The sequence below is a fragment of the Microcebus murinus genome, chromosome 12 (genome assembly GCF_040939455.1).
Source record: "Microcebus murinus isolate Inina chromosome 12, M.murinus_Inina_mat1.0, whole genome shotgun sequence".
Taxonomy (NCBI): Eukaryota; Metazoa; Chordata; class Mammalia; order Primates; family Cheirogaleidae; genus Microcebus; species Microcebus murinus.
The window spans coordinates 25,391,630-25,407,355 of record NC_134115.1 but is presented as its reverse complement, the minus strand read 5'-3'; the positions used below and the strand labels follow the sequence as shown (position 1 = coordinate 25,407,355).

The 15,726-nt window shown below is 34.6% G+C and overlaps 1 protein-coding gene across 1 annotated transcript in view; it reads left to right on the top strand.

Annotated features, from left to right (window-relative positions):
- Positions 1-11,380, top strand: part of LOC105874767 (aldehyde dehydrogenase 1A1) — a 127,678-nt gene extending 116,298 nt beyond the window's left edge. Inside the window, exons 11-14 of the mRNA XM_012770892.3 lie at positions 3,116-3,280; positions 5,526-5,683; positions 6,813-6,887; positions 10,787-11,380. Of these exons, the coding sequence (XP_012626346.2) occupies positions 3,116-3,280; positions 5,526-5,683; positions 6,813-6,887; positions 10,787-10,859 (471 nt within the window). The 3' untranslated portion in view covers positions 10,860-11,380. The remainder of the gene's footprint in view (positions 1-3,115; positions 3,281-5,525; positions 5,684-6,812; positions 6,888-10,786) is intronic.
- The last annotated feature ends 4,346 nt before the right edge of the window (positions 11,381-15,726 follow it).

The following is a 15,726-nucleotide window of genomic DNA, read 5'->3' as shown; positions in this document are numbered from 1 at the left end:
CTGCACAATTCAACCAGAGTCTCAAAAATTGGGTTGGAATACCTCATTATTTTTTTTAAGAGAAAGGAGTTAATATAGACTTTCATAAAGTCTTCTTCAGAGGTTGGATTCTATAGTAAATAATCCAGTGATCTGACTAATGTAAGACTTTAAGCAATATAAATGAATAATTGACTTTTATCACAGGTTACAATGAGTATGTAGGATAAGAAAGTATATTTGTACTTTCAGAAACAAAACTGAAAACCCAAAAGCTTCTTTACACTTAAAATATTAATCTGTTGTTATGAGCAAGAGCTTATGGAGAAGGTACACTCACTCACTGAGCTCTAGCCTGTTGCTTCATCCACTGGTGGCTGAGTAAACTGAGGCTTTTTAAAATGTAGCTATAAAATTTTCTCCTTAAATGTAAAAAAATAAAAAAAAAAAAAAAACAGTTACAGAGAAAAAATCACAACAGAAGTTTGTTTTGGAAAAGAAGTGTGTTTTTTTTTTTAATTTTGAAGATTACAAACAAAATATTTGGGAGTTGGAACATGCAATATATATACATATATATTTTATATATTTGTATTATATGTATGTTAATATATATATATATTTTTTAATCACTTGTAAAGTGATCTTTCCTATTTGACTTCATAGACAAAAGTGTGCATTTCCTTAAAAACGTGGGAAAATCAGTATTTTAATTTGAAAAAGAAGTGATGATATCCATGTAAACTGTATAAACATTGTCAGCTGAATAGCATCTTGTTAGTGTGTAGAAAGGTGGGCATTTGAGTTACAGGCTGGATTTAAATTCTAAATTTCATGAGACTCTATTTCCTCATCTGTAAAATAGTGATAGCATGACCAAGCTTGTGGGATCATTCTGCAGGCAAATGAGATAATCCACATAATTCTTCCATCAGAGCATTGAGTTTATATGCTCAAGTCTTTGTTAAGTAAATATTACATGTTTCTATTTTCATAGTATGGGATAATTAGCATACAGATCATGAATTCTTTACTCTCATTGCTCTTGTTGATCTATGGTTTCCAAATAATTTGAGGTATGTGTCAGTGGCTTTACTCAATTTATCTTTTTCTTCAACCCATCAAGCCTAAGGAATCAAAGAATTTACATATCCAAACACATGAAAATGTGTATTCTCAGACTGAACCAACAATATCATCGATACCAATCATTTCATAGGCTAGCCATGAGCCCAAGGCCCTCACACAGTAGAGAGCCCCTGCTACTTGTAGCATCGAGCAGTGCCTGAGGTCCAGAAAGAAGGCTAAGTTCACATAAGGTCAATCTGACACCTCCTGAAGAAGGTTTATATTTATGCTGAATGGAAGTTCCCCAAACCAAACTGCATGTGTCTCTAAGTATAGCTGAAATTATTTGTCACTAACTCCAAGTTCTAGGAGAGTGTTCTTTAATCATTCCTGTGCATCTGAATCATCCAAGGATTCAGTAGGTCTGGGGTGGGGGCTGAGAACCACATTTTGCTACTAAGTGATCAGAGCTGCTGGCTGTAGGGCCACATTATCAGTAGCAAGCACTGAAATATGAAGTCCTGTAGTTTTAGAAATTAGTGACCAGCTAAGTTTTCCAACAAACAAATCCTTTCAGCCTCTTTCTCTAGTACATATGCAGGAATTAGATTGTCACTGGGTATCCACTCTGCTCACAGACAGGGAAACATTATGACTTGGGAAACATATCTTGAAAGAAAAACAAAAAAGTCATGTTGAGGACATAGATTAATATCTAGGAATAGGACAGAAAAGCTTTACAGGGAGATACACGGATCTTTGACTATTTACTAAAACACTAGTGTATCTTAACCAAGCACAGCCTCTCTAACACTACCTACTTAGTCTGATTGTATTCAATTTAAATATGTCTTCTTGTTAAACCCACACTACAACTTCCTTCATCTTTGAGAATTGAAGGAAGGTTTTCTTTTTGAAATATCCTATTAAATATGGTGAACTAAAGAGCATTGTACAACATTATATCAAATATTGTGCCAAATTTTAGAAGGTAGTTTGTGGTTTCAAATAGCACTTAACTTATGATTAGTTAAATATGGGAGCTGGGGCCTGGAAGATTTGCAGAGTCAAAGAAGAATATAAAGAACACTTTCTAAGTAATGAGAAAACACAAGTTAACTGGGAAGAAATTCTACCCCCACCTTAACTCCTAGATCTCCTGTTTTGCCTTTAATCCTTAACCCCCTCTCCACCTGAGACAGGTATTTTTATCAGTGATTTGGAGACTGAGAATTATGCAATCATTCAACCTCTCAAAGCAGGAATTGAAACAATATGTAACCTTCCCATGCCAGTCATGAGGAAGAGGTGTGTTTTTGGTATTCTCAACCAGAACTTTAGACTCATTTTTTCTTATAAAAATATTATTTAAAAGATGATTTAAGCTGTGTAATAATTGTCATATATTTAGATGTGGCCCATTTAATGAAGCATGATGGTCACAATCAGGAAAGTTCAGAAATTGGAATTGAACCTACTGAACAGGGACCCACAGGGACCTGAACCGGGAGGATGCCTTAACTGCAGTCAGAATGTGATAGCCAAGGGCACGGACCAGCCCTGCAGAGATAGTTCAGCAGTGGGGAGATCCAAACATAGGCACAGGAGTCTTCTAAGACAAATCTAGAAGCATGTGCTTTCCAACTGCCAAACCTACTTAAACCCAGTATCAAAGTTTTCTCTTTGTCTCCGTTCACTCCTTTTATTAATATTTCAATTGGGAACACAATTTCTATGTAAATGTATTAGATTGTTAACAGGCATTTATTCTAGAGTGAATAAATGACAATTGTGCGAAAGGTTTGCAGTGCTGACATCCTTTTCTTATATAACTGTTAAACAAATAGTAGATATAATTATCCATCTTTGAGGGTTCTTGTCTAAAAAGTCATGAGAAGAAAATATACCCAAGGAATGAATCTGAGCCTCTGTTAGCTGTTTTAATTCTCTGTTTGATTTAATAGCAATATTTTAGCATTTTGAAAGTCTTCTTAATGGGCCCAGCAATGTGTCTTTACAAGCATTTTTTTTTTTTTTTTTGCTTTTTTATGTGTTATTTTTCAAACAGATTGACAAGGAACAACATAACAAAATACTTGATCTCATTGAGAGTGGGAAGAAAGAAGGGGCCAAACTGGAATGTGGCGGAGGCCCATGGGGGAACAAAGGCTACTTTATCCAGCCCACGGTTTTCTCTAATGTTACAGACGACATGCGCATCGCCAAAGAGGAGGTAGATGGGTTCATTCTGTCCTGTGGTTGCCGCCTTTTGTCTGCATGTGTGTATACAGAGTGTCCCTTTAAGTTTCTCACCTCTTTGAACATCTTTCAAAATAAATGTTACTCTTTATTTCTCATAAAGGTTTATTTGTGATCAGGACTAAAGGTAGTAAGGAATCCATTGGGCCAGCCAAAAATTTTCAGCCAAACAGATCAGGACGCTGAGCAATTTCTAGGTGCTTCCTTCCCACAGTTTTAAAGTAAAGGAAAAAAAATCCTGTCATTTGTGACAACATAAATGAACCTGGAGGACACTGTGCTAAGTGACACGTGCCAGGCACAGAAAGACAAATACAGCATGGTCTTACTTATATGTGGAATCTAAAAAAGTGAGATTCACAGAAGCAGAGAGTGGAAGGGTGGTCCCCAGGGTCTTGGGGGAGTGGGATGTGAGGGTGGGAGATGTTGGTCAAGTGTACAAAAGTTCAGTGAGAAGGAATAAATGCAAGAGATCTTTGTAATGATGGTGACTATAATTAATAACATCTTAACGTACTTCACAATCGCTAAGAGAGTAAATTTTCAGAGTTCTTAACACACATAAAAAATAAGTACTTATGTTCTACCTTCTGGTTCCATATCTGCCCTTTGGACTTTTACTACATAACAGCCATCTGTATATTAAAAAATAGGATTCATCCTGATATCACTAACCCCCATCCTTGTGCTCTGGGACCTTTGTTTTTCAGCTGTTAGTCCTCCTAACTTTGTATATTGTGGTTGACATTTGGAATGTTTATGTGTGTATATATAATATGTAAATGATATATACATATATACATGTATGTGTGTATATATATGTGCTCACCAAATATTTAACTAAGATATACTAAATTAAGATAAAAGTTTAGTACTGTTATTTCTGTATATCTTGATTAGATATAAAGGATTAGATAGTAATCCAGATAGAAAAGATTAGGAAAAAGATCTTCAGTCAAAGAAACATTTATTATGTTCACACATTATTCATAGTAGAACAGCTAACTTGCTAATTCAAACTGGAAGCCTGGAGCCATGTGCTAAGTTCAATTAAAATTATGTAAAATATGAGAACATTTAGTGCAGCAGCCGCTGTATGTCTGGCTCTTGGGTTACAATCTGGTGATTAGATTTACAACCTTAGCATATGCACTCAGCCTCTATTGACTGGTAGCTCCCTCCCCTCTAACACTTAAAACAGTGGTGAAAACCAGAAATTTGTCATTTCTGATTTTTGCCTCCTCTCATTCAAAATTCTGGTAACACTCAGAAAAATTCCCTCTTTTATTTAATTTTAATAAATATCTTATTGAAGTATAATGTAAGTCCTTCATTTTTAAGAAAAAGTCCAGTTATCTTTCTCCTGACTGGGACTGAGATACAGAATATCTTGAGTTTGGGCTGCACTACCTAGTAGGTACCTAACTACCTACTCTCTAGGTAGTTTGCACTACCTAGAGAGTCTAGCAAAACTGAGAGTACTTTAGGCTAAAATAAACAAATTGTGATTTTTAGTTATTTTCTGAAACTATAGCCATTGCCAGTGAACTCAAGCTTTGATGTGTACAGGGTGTTTCAGGATTTAAGCTCTTGCAGTAATGAACCATTCTGTTTAGTGTATGTAAAGTGCATAAGATTAGGCGACAAAACAGAATCTGAACAAAAATTCATGTTTTTTTACCTACCTTGATGAATTATGAAAATATCTAAGTACAGTAAAATAGATAATATTTTAACCAATGATATACTGGTATTTAAAAGACAATTACTATTATCAATCATTGCCTATTCATTTATCCAGAAGAGCAAGCATTGCTTTCTGGAGCTCACTGTTATATGTAGTAACTTGGAAGATGAGGAAAACTCAGGAGAGAATTTTAAATGGCCCTAAATGAAAAAGAAATTCTGAAGTCAATGATTTGATGCACAATTATAAGTTCTTCGAAGCTTCATTCCAACATATAGAAAATGAACATTTCCTTAATTATTTGTGCTGTGTCTTGTTCCAAAGAGAACTTAAAACATGAGCATTACCTATTGTCACCTACTATTTCTGCAGCTACCTATTTGGATTTTTATATATAGGTTTGAGAATAGAAGCAAAGTCTTAATCAATTTAAGATAGTTTGTAAAAAAAAAAAAAAGATTATAGTATCATGTGAAATAATTTAGTTTTAACCCATTATTTTGATTTATTTAATCAATTTCTTGTGATATAGATATTTGGACCAGTGCAGCAAATCATGAAGTTTAAATCTTTAGATGACCTGATCAAGAGAGCAAACAATACTCACTATGGGTTAGCAGCAGGAATCTTTACCAAAGACCTGGATAAAGCCATCACAGTGTCCTCTGCTCTGCAGGCTGGGTCAGTGTGGTAAGTCAGACCTCAGCAATGTAGCTTTTTCAGTGTTAACCACATTAACAGGCTACCTTACACCTTTTTAGACTTGGAGTTTTCATTTGGAAATACACAGGTTGCTACAAAAGCAGTTGCTGCCTTAAAAAACAAAACAAAACAAAACAAAAGACAAAGACAAATTTCAGGCTTTTGATTTTGGAAAAACAGAATGTTACATGCCTAATTGATGAAGAAGCTTGTTATAACATTTCCCTGGGTGTCTTTGGAATTCCCAGGCAGGAAAATCTGTACGATTCAGACAGGGGGAACCATATTTTTATTGCTATATATCTAAGTACAGTAAAATAGTTAATATTTCAACCAATGGTATACTGGTATTTAAAAGACAATTATATTATTGATCAGTGGTACATTTGTTTTTATAAGCATCTTTAAACACTTGATGAGACATGACAGGGAATAAACAGATTGATCATTAAGTCCAACTTCTACCAAGGCCCCTGTTTAAGTAATTTATTTAACCAATGAATCGGAAAAAAAATGAACTGAGTAATATGATATATATTGCAGTTGCAAAAGAAAATTGAATCTAACCTATTAAGTACACAAACCTCAAGAGAACTGCAAAGCTTATTGAATATAGGCAATGAGGAGTAACAGAATACCCACCCAACAAATTCCTGTCTTCAGCAAACCATATCATCTTTTCGATGGTATATTAGGTATTCTCTAACTCTAACTTTTATAATTCTAACTATGCCTTCTCAGGGACATGACATACTACCAAAAATGCTATGCACATATACACATATACATATGTGTATCATTATTTTGTTTCATATATCCATATTTTGTTATATATCCATTATTTTGTTATATATCCATTATTTTTATATATCCATTATTTTGTTATATATCCATTATTTTGTCATATATCCATTATTCTGTTTCATATATCCATATATCCATTATTTTGTGGCATATATCCATATACTTCCACATTCTAATTCATAGTGCTACTTTTTTGTTCCAAAGAGTATGTCATTTAGAAATTAATGGAGTTCTTCAGCTTTCTAAATTTCTAAAATTGCCAAATACAAATTATTTCATTATTATAGTATCATCTATAATAACTTCTTTTCAGGGTGAATTGCTATAGCGTGGTGTGTGCCCAGTGCCCCTTTGGTGGCTTCAAGATGTCTGGAAATGGACGAGAACTGTAAGAATAACTTTTTATTCATATACTTATTTCATAAAAATGGTTTTTACTACTAAGAAATTAATTCACAGTTGCACCTTAAATAAAACCTTCTTCTGTTCTTTCCTGGAGAATTTATACCACCCAATAGCTTATTAAATGTTGGCTGCACCCCATAAGTGCAGAAAGGTGCTGGCAGAAGGGAAATACAATTTATTAAGCTCCTGCTATTCATCAGGGTCTGTATTAAGCACTTTAAAATATGATTTAAATATTGCTTATTTTTGGAATTCTTTGCTGCTTATATGAACGAAATCCATGTGGGAAACATCTCTAGAAAGGAGGTGAAAACCAAAACATGGTGATTGTAAAAAGTGTGCAAATATAAGAACACTCCAGTTATTTGAATATGCCCCTAAATAAGTAAATTAGATGCTTTATCTTAGAAAACACCAGTGTAAGCGGAATTATTCTCATATGTTGAAATATGATTGATGTAGGTTCTAAAATTTTAAATTACCCGAATAAGTTATTTTTTAAATTAAAATATAAACCTGAAGGGAAATTTGATTAAGGAAAAAATGTTTTATAGTAGTGAATAGATTGAGAATATTTATACATAAATGTATTTATGAGCCTTCAGTTGTTTTTGAAACTGGGAGATATAGACTTTTTGTAAAAATGTTCACATACATCTGTAAACACAGAAAATAGTGGCAAGATGTTCTGTTAAGTTTATTCAAGTAATTCAACCATTTTATTTAACTAAATTCTCTTACATTTACCCATAAGTTTAAAATTCTTGAAAAAAAAAGATAAATCATATACAATCCTTGTGGAATCAAACATAGTAAAGCTGCCTATTTGGTAAATAGCAAGTAAAAATAAGTCTTTCTCAGTTTCTAAGGGTCATGCATGAAGTAGCCATGCAGTTAGTTGTTTGTCTTAATAAATCAGCAAAATTACAATTAAACAATATTTGCGGGGAGGCAGTGAAATGGAGGAATGATAGAATGATCTGTCAATATTCTCAACATGCATTCATTAGTACTTACTACAAATAAGGTCCTAGGGACATGACACTATGTTCCACCTTCTACATAGCTGTGGTGGAAGGAGGAATATGTAAAAATATATACAAAATAACATACACACACTAGATCAAAACTCTATACCTCACCAGGGCAGAGAAGCACTTTAAGAGCAGAGAAAAGTATTGAAGGACAAGAAATCTGGACAGAACCAGACTTTAGCATTTAGGATGCCATGTCGCTGTCACAATTTTGATCTGTCACACAAGGTCAAGGATTGTGGTGAAGATAGGAGTGGGCAGAGGAAATAGAAGGTCTTTTAAGTTCCTTCCCAAGATTCTAACTCCATTGGAAATTCAGTGGATAAAAAATTTAATAGCACTTGACAGAGTAAGAGAAGACCTTACAAAAGACATGGGGCTTCATCTGGAGCAGCAAAAGGGCATTCTTGAATAGAACATTATGTGTGTTGTGCTGAAGGGCTAGTGGATTTATGGGGGTGAGAAGATGATTCAGAGTTAAATATGATATAGCTTAAGAAGTCCTGAAGCCAAGACAATTGTCTGAGATTTTACTTGTAGAGTAATGAGGAGCCATGGATATGTTTAGAATGATTTGAGGAGATAGCAGCAAAAGATCAACCCATGAAAAAAGTAGAAGGCATATCTGAGAAGACATCATTACAGTCTGACCAACCTGCATTTAAATCCTGACGCCACCACTTGCTAGCTATGCTACCTGCTTCAGGTTGTCCAACTTCTGAGTCTCCATTCCTCATATTGCAAATAGAGATGCTAACTTTCCTCTTAAGATGGTTATAACATAATGAATGTCCAATCCTTAGCTTTGTAACTGCCACAAACTGGAAACTCAATAAATGGTTTCTTCCTCCCCTAGTTTCTTCTCTTTATAATATATATCTATTACTGGATAATCCCTTGGGAGAACTAATTTCTTTATACAAAAACTGGAACAAATGATAGAGTACTCAGAAGGTCAGTTAGTTCATTGCTGGCCCAGCTACCTAACACATTTTCTTGAAAACAGTTAAGATAAAATAATCAAAATGGATGAAACAACTTAAATAGATAAGACTCATAAATTCTGTTGAATACAGACTTTAAGGTTAAGACATAAGGCAATCAAATATTAGAAGGATTGAAAACAGGAATCAACCATCAATAATTTCTTAAGTGTCAGGAACATAGATATATATAATGTCCCAGCCTGAGCAGGACAATAATCACACTTATTACTCTCCTGAGAGTTTCAGGTGCCATGTGATTTAAAATACAATGGAAAGGATATTGGTTAAAAATCATGGGTTGACTTATCTAACTGTATGAGATAAAATACTTTGCTTTTAATGGGTTCAGATAACTAAGGCTAAACCCTTTAATTACTTCGAAGAACATGTTCATTGAAGCTTTTAAAAAGTATTTTAAAAGCTTACTTGCCCCCAAAATAATCAGTGTAAGAATATTAGGTTACCCAGGACAAAATGATGCCTTCTACATATCTGTCTACATCACAAGAAGGGAGGGGTAGAAAAGGATCAAAATCTTATTTTTCTGTAAGCTACACATGCATGAGTGTTGTCATTTTAAGAATATTTTTTTATATACATGTAATTTGATTTTCTTGTAAGAACAATACAGAGTATAACTGAGGCCCAGTCCCTTTAGCTATCTCTTCAACAAAGGGTAAATCACAGTCAGCTTCTAAAACTGGTAGGTCTCCATAAACCGGATAACAAGGTAGGAGGGTCAAAATGGACTGACTTGGATTAATTCCTAATCATTTGGGTTGGACTTGAGTTATATGAGCAAATGGTAGGGGAGAGAGGAGGTCATAAAAGGGAAAAAACCAACAACTGTGAAACCCCAAGAGCCTGAAGGTAGGCCAATCTACCCTGTCTTCTTCCTTAAAAAGAAAACAATCAAGAAAACAGAAAAAAATCAGAAAACTTTAGTAGCAAAGGTCAGATGATATTTGCAGAGAATCAAAAGAAATTGCTAAAACAACAGCTGCAAAACATTTTGTTTCAAACCATATTAAAGCCCCTTAGAATGAAAGTTTCACTCCTTCATCATTTCGGTGCCAATTCTGTGCACTTGGTAAATTCAAGCTCTGATTTAGTTTACAGTTTTGTTGTACTACTATGGAGCAATTATATATCACTACCTCTCTTCTTTTACTATATTTATCTTAAAGTGAAATTTAGACTAGAAATGACAAAATTCTTATTAGGCTGAATTGTCTTTTGAGTAGATAGAGCTTTTCAAAATCAAGTAGGGTAATGTAAAAAAAAATGAACAATTTCTACAAAAATCAACCATGAGTACATGATTTTTTTTAGTTTTTTTTTTGTTCTTTTTTTGTCAGAGTCTTGCTCTGTCATCCTTGCTAGAATGCAGAGGCATTAAAGCTCACTGAAACATCAAACTACTGGGCTCAAGTGATCATCTTGCCCAACATCCTGAGTAGCTATGACTACAGGCATGCACCATTGGGTCCAGCTAACTTTTTCTATTTTTAGTAGACACAGCGTCTGGTCTTGTTCAGGCTGGTCTTGAACACTTGAGCTCAAGCTATCCTCTAGCCTTGGCCTCCCAGAGTGCTAGGATTATAGGGTGAGCACTGTGCCTGGCCTACATGGTTATTTCAAATGAAAGAGATCTTAAAAACATATTTCTGACAAATAGATTTATGTAGTCCAGACACTTTTGGCTGGCTAGCTACTATATAGAATGCTCTGTACACAGAAAATATTTCCCATTGTTCCTGGCCAAATAAGCAAGTACAAACTTATACCAATCATAGACTATAGTACATTTGAACTCTATGCTAAATGATGTTTGTGGGTAATTTTTTTTTCCCTCTCTCTAGGGGAGAATATGGTCTCCATGAATATACAGAGGTCAAGACAGTCACGGTGAATATCTCTCAGAAGAACTCATAAAAAATCTGCCATAGTGGACAGCAATTCTTCAAAAGCATCTCCTATAGTCACTAACACAGTGGGTTTCCAATACAAAATTGTTCTTTTCGTGATTTTCTTAAAATGTAAACTAATCATGGTGTTAATACTATCCATAGAATACTTGACATGTAGCCTATTCTGAATGATTAGCTTTATGATATGTGACCCCAAGTCCTATCCTAAATAAAAAAGATGGATTTGGATGCCAAATCTCTGAAGCTCTGTCATAGTCATGTGCTTTATTTTGTAGCTATTTGTCCAGAATAATGATTTCATAGAAGAGGACCAGTTGTCATTTAGCTTCTTTCCCTTAAAGACTCCTTGAAGTACTCAGCATCTATGTTAACTGCAGAGCAAGTTGCTCTGTTCCCAGTAGTTATGAAGTCATTGGAGTGTCTTGAAATGTTTCCTTGATGTATGTCTGTTTGTCTAATGGAGTAATGCCTGAAATACTTAGCTGTAAGCTGAATATGAAGCTTAATAAAAACAATTTTGCATGACTCTTGTTCAGTTTGAATTTTTTTAAGTAGAAGTTTTGGTTATGGTGATTTATTCTTCTTGTCACTCAAAAACAGCATTCAATGGAGCATAAAGATACATTTAAAATAAAAGTCTAACCCACTCATTCTCAAATGGGTAAAGAAGTATTTTGTTTTCCAGAATAATTCTTGATATCAATGGCACACATTTGAGGTAGATGGCATCAATCCTTCACTAAGCATTTATTGAGATCCTACAAAGTTCTGAGCTGGGCACTATGTTAGATGTTGTAGAAAATAGGTGAATGGTGAATGGGCCCTCATGTCAAGGTGCTTTAATTTAATGAAGAACAAAGATAATCCCTGCCCCAAATAAAGGAGAGGACATAAAATAGAAGTGAGGATTCTGGAAACCATAAGAGTGCCGTAACATGACAAATGCGTAGTGATGAAGTCTGAGAGAATTGGGAATGGCCTCATTTTGAAAATTTGGTTAGATGTGAACCTTAATGATGAGCAGATAGATGTGAACCTTAATGATGAGCAGATTTGCCGTCAGTAAAAGGGAAAGAGGTTCTACAACTTAATCTCTCAGGGCATGGTCCATTGAAAAATAATTTGAAGAAATTCTATGCAATATGTTTTCCTCTCTTGAAGTTTCAAATTGCATATTGGCAGCATATTCTAGGACCAGGTTCTGAGAAGTCCTGCAACCTATTTAGTTTTGTTTTAATACAGTTTTTTTTTTCCCCAAGTTTATTTTAGCAGAGACATTACCTTCCCCCTACCTCCTATCCTTTATTACCACCAATTATCACTGAGAAATCCATGTTGGAAGATGCTGTTTCCTGCAATGAGGGAGCACTTAGGGTTTTAAGGAGAGATCTGATATCAAAAGGGAACAGCTGGAAAAATGACCTCCATGTAAAACTACACCATGATTACACACTGCTGCTCTCAGAACAAAGAGTGGCTGTTTGTGTTGTCATCTTTCCCATATAGGAACTGCCTTAGGCCCAAGTCAAGTGAATGTTTGCGTATTACTGTACATGTTCTAAAATGTTTTGAGTTTAGCAATTTAGGGAAACATTTTTTTCAGATTCAGATTTTATATAAATAATTGTTCATCATTTTACATTAACAGATCCTGCAGCTACACTGTTGTTTAGACATGTTACTAGCTGCCACAGGCAAGTTTAACAATGTAAGAATAAATGAAACTCATTAGCTTCTTAGACTTATAATAATTTCAACTTCGATCTTGAGAGTTTCTCAGACTTGTGTGGGCCTATAAGATTTACAAGTTGAACCCCTTTGTAAAATGTGGGACATAATTATTGTTTGAAAACTGTAGCAACCAAAGTGTTGAGCAGAATGGAAGGATTTGAGGAATTGAAATGGGAAAATATCCAAATACAGAGAAGGGTTGTGTTTTCCTAAAATAAGATAGTGCCTATTTTTTAAATTTTTATTTATTTTATTTTATTTTTTAATATTTATTTATTTATTTTTTCCCAAATTCTGTGGGTACAAATATTGTTAGGGTTACATATCTTGCCCCTGCCCCCCTCCCCACCCCGCTCTGCCAGAGCTTCAAGCGTGTCTAGTCATCAAGTGGTGCGCTCTGCACCCACCATGAAAGTGCGTACCCTTCCCCTTCTCCCCCTTCCACCTGTTCACCTCCTATTAACAAAATTTTTTTTTTAGACATTTTGGTTACAGTGTGTTTTTTTTGCCTCTCCCTAAAAAGGGATAGAGGTAATCCTCCCTCCCTCCACAATGCTCATTACATCCTTAAGATGTGAGTCTCCCCCCCCTCAGATCCCTGTTGAACACTACAATTATTTGAACACCATAGTTTTAGGCTGTCAGTACCAATTTGATGGCGAGTAGATGTGTAGCCCATTTTCCAGGTCTTGTGTGTCTCACTTTGCATTACAGGCTTAAGCTTAATCCACGATAGCATAAACGGTGCTAGTTCACTATCGTTTCTTAGGGGAGTAATATTCCATTGTGGGCAGTAGTGGGTGGGGAGAAGGACTGAGTAATATTCCATTGTGTAATATTCCATTGTGGGCAGTAGTGGGTGGGGAGAAGGACTCAGACAGTGCCATTTTAAAAAGATATTTCTAAAAGTTGTGTTTAAAACCATGTACAAATAAATTAATAGCTAGACAACAAGTTAATATTGTAATGACATCCAACCAGAACATTTTTTAATTTTATAACAAAAAGGGCTAAGCGCAGAATGAGACAAAAGCCAGAAGCAAGTTTAAATATTTGAAAATTAAATCTTCATTTTATAAAAAGACATTACAGGATTAAACAGAAAATATCTCTTTTATATTGGCTCCTCCTGAGCCTCTAGACATTATTTGTATTCCATTATTTGTATTAAGACCATGTTGGCAATAATTCTTAAAACCTTGAAAAGTTAAAGGGTATCTTATTAATTAACCCATGTACTATAGGAAATACAGGTCAGAAATTTTATCATGAAGAATTCCATTTTACAGTTTTAAATATCTAACTGTCCTCATATCCACATGGCAAGAAGTATTTCGAGCTCCAGGAAAACCAAACTATGTGACAGAAGTTGGAATTCACTGTTCAGGCAGAGATAATGTCAGATTTCAGATAGGCATTCCCTAAATGTCTACTGGGATTTTTCCTTTTTTTTTTTTTTTTTTTTTTTTTTTCTGTTTCCTTCCTCCTTTTTTAGTTTCTTATTAGGATACATACTTCTGGATTTTTTTGAAACAGCCAAGAAGAAATGGGGGGGAGGGGAGAGTGTTTTCTTAAATTCTTGTAACCAACTCAAAATAGAGGCAACTCAAGGTGGGAATTTTAGCCATTTCTTCACATACTTTGGGAGGGAGTGATGAACTCAAAAGGTCTTTTCCCTTAGTGATGCATGTAACTCTTTGAGTATCTAATTTCACTTGAATGTTTAAAAGTGCAATTGGACATGTGTAATATCAACTAGACATATTTGTTCAGGCGGCTTCTCAGAGCATGCTAAATAACCAAGTTACATTTTTACATAAAATGTATAATATATTGTATAATATATTTACACAAATATAACCCAAAGAAAGTTAAATACCATTTTATATTTGACAAGGCTTTCTGTATGGTTATAATATATCAAATAAGGCTGATATGTCTCTCTTGGACTTCTAGTTAAAAGGACTGAATATAGGACTTCTAGTTTAAAGGACTTCTAGGTTAAAAAGGGCTGAATTTACAATTTTGTTTTTACAAAGTCTGTCAAATACTAATGGTTTAAGACATTTTTTCAAAATAGAATCAGAAATCACTGTAAAATAATGGTCATTGATTTAACCAAGAGTGATAGTCATCTAAAGGCTTTACAGGCAATAGAAGGAGTTATATGGGTGTAAACCTTAATCCCTTTAAAGTTGTTTTTCTAATTAGTCATAAAATAAAGACAATGCATAGATTATCTTAATAAGAATAAAATCTTTTAGCCCATTTACCCAAAGGGTAAAGGAAAACCTTCTGTAGTATGGAGCATTGTTTTTTTGATTGCTTTTTATGGCGAACCCATTTAGATAACTTGGAAGTTAAACCTGAAGAAAAAGGCACTTGAATTAATCAGACACAGCAAGGGTGTGTCCAGGATCATGACTGTGCAGTATATTATAGAGCAATGTGAATAAGAGAAACTACTGTGTTTCCCCAAAAGTGAGACCTACCCATAAAATAAGCTCTAGAAGGATTTCTAAGCATTTGCACAATATAAGCCCTACCCCGAAAATAAGACCTAGTGATGGACGTGGCTACGCAGCCTATCTGCACAACTCATCCATTTCGTAGAAGAGTGGTATAGAGGACGACAGCCCTTCTCATTTGCCCCATGAGAGCTCTATTGCTTGACATGACAGATTTGGGCCAATGGTTCTAAAGGAAATAGAGTTGCAAGAAATTCAGGATGGAATTTAGGATTTGGAGAGTTAGGATGATGTTCCAGAAGACGACGACTTAACTATATTTGAATAAATGTAGATTGTTGTACTGTACTTAAAAAAATAACACATCCCCTGAAAATAATCCCTAGGGTGTCTTCTTGAGGAAAAATAAATATAAGTCCCTGTCTTACTTCCGGGGAAACATGGTAGTACCTTGAATATGGGAACAAATGACTCTTAGAAACACCATAAGAAGCTTCCTGACCATATTAAATAATTTAGACATATCAAAAAAGATCAAGAGTGTATTATTAAGTTATATTGGAGGAAAACATTGTTTTATTAAACATTTGAGATAAAACATTCCATTTTTAATCCATAACTACAAACTTAGAACTAGAAGGGAAAAAATTATAGCTTCTGATGAATAATTGA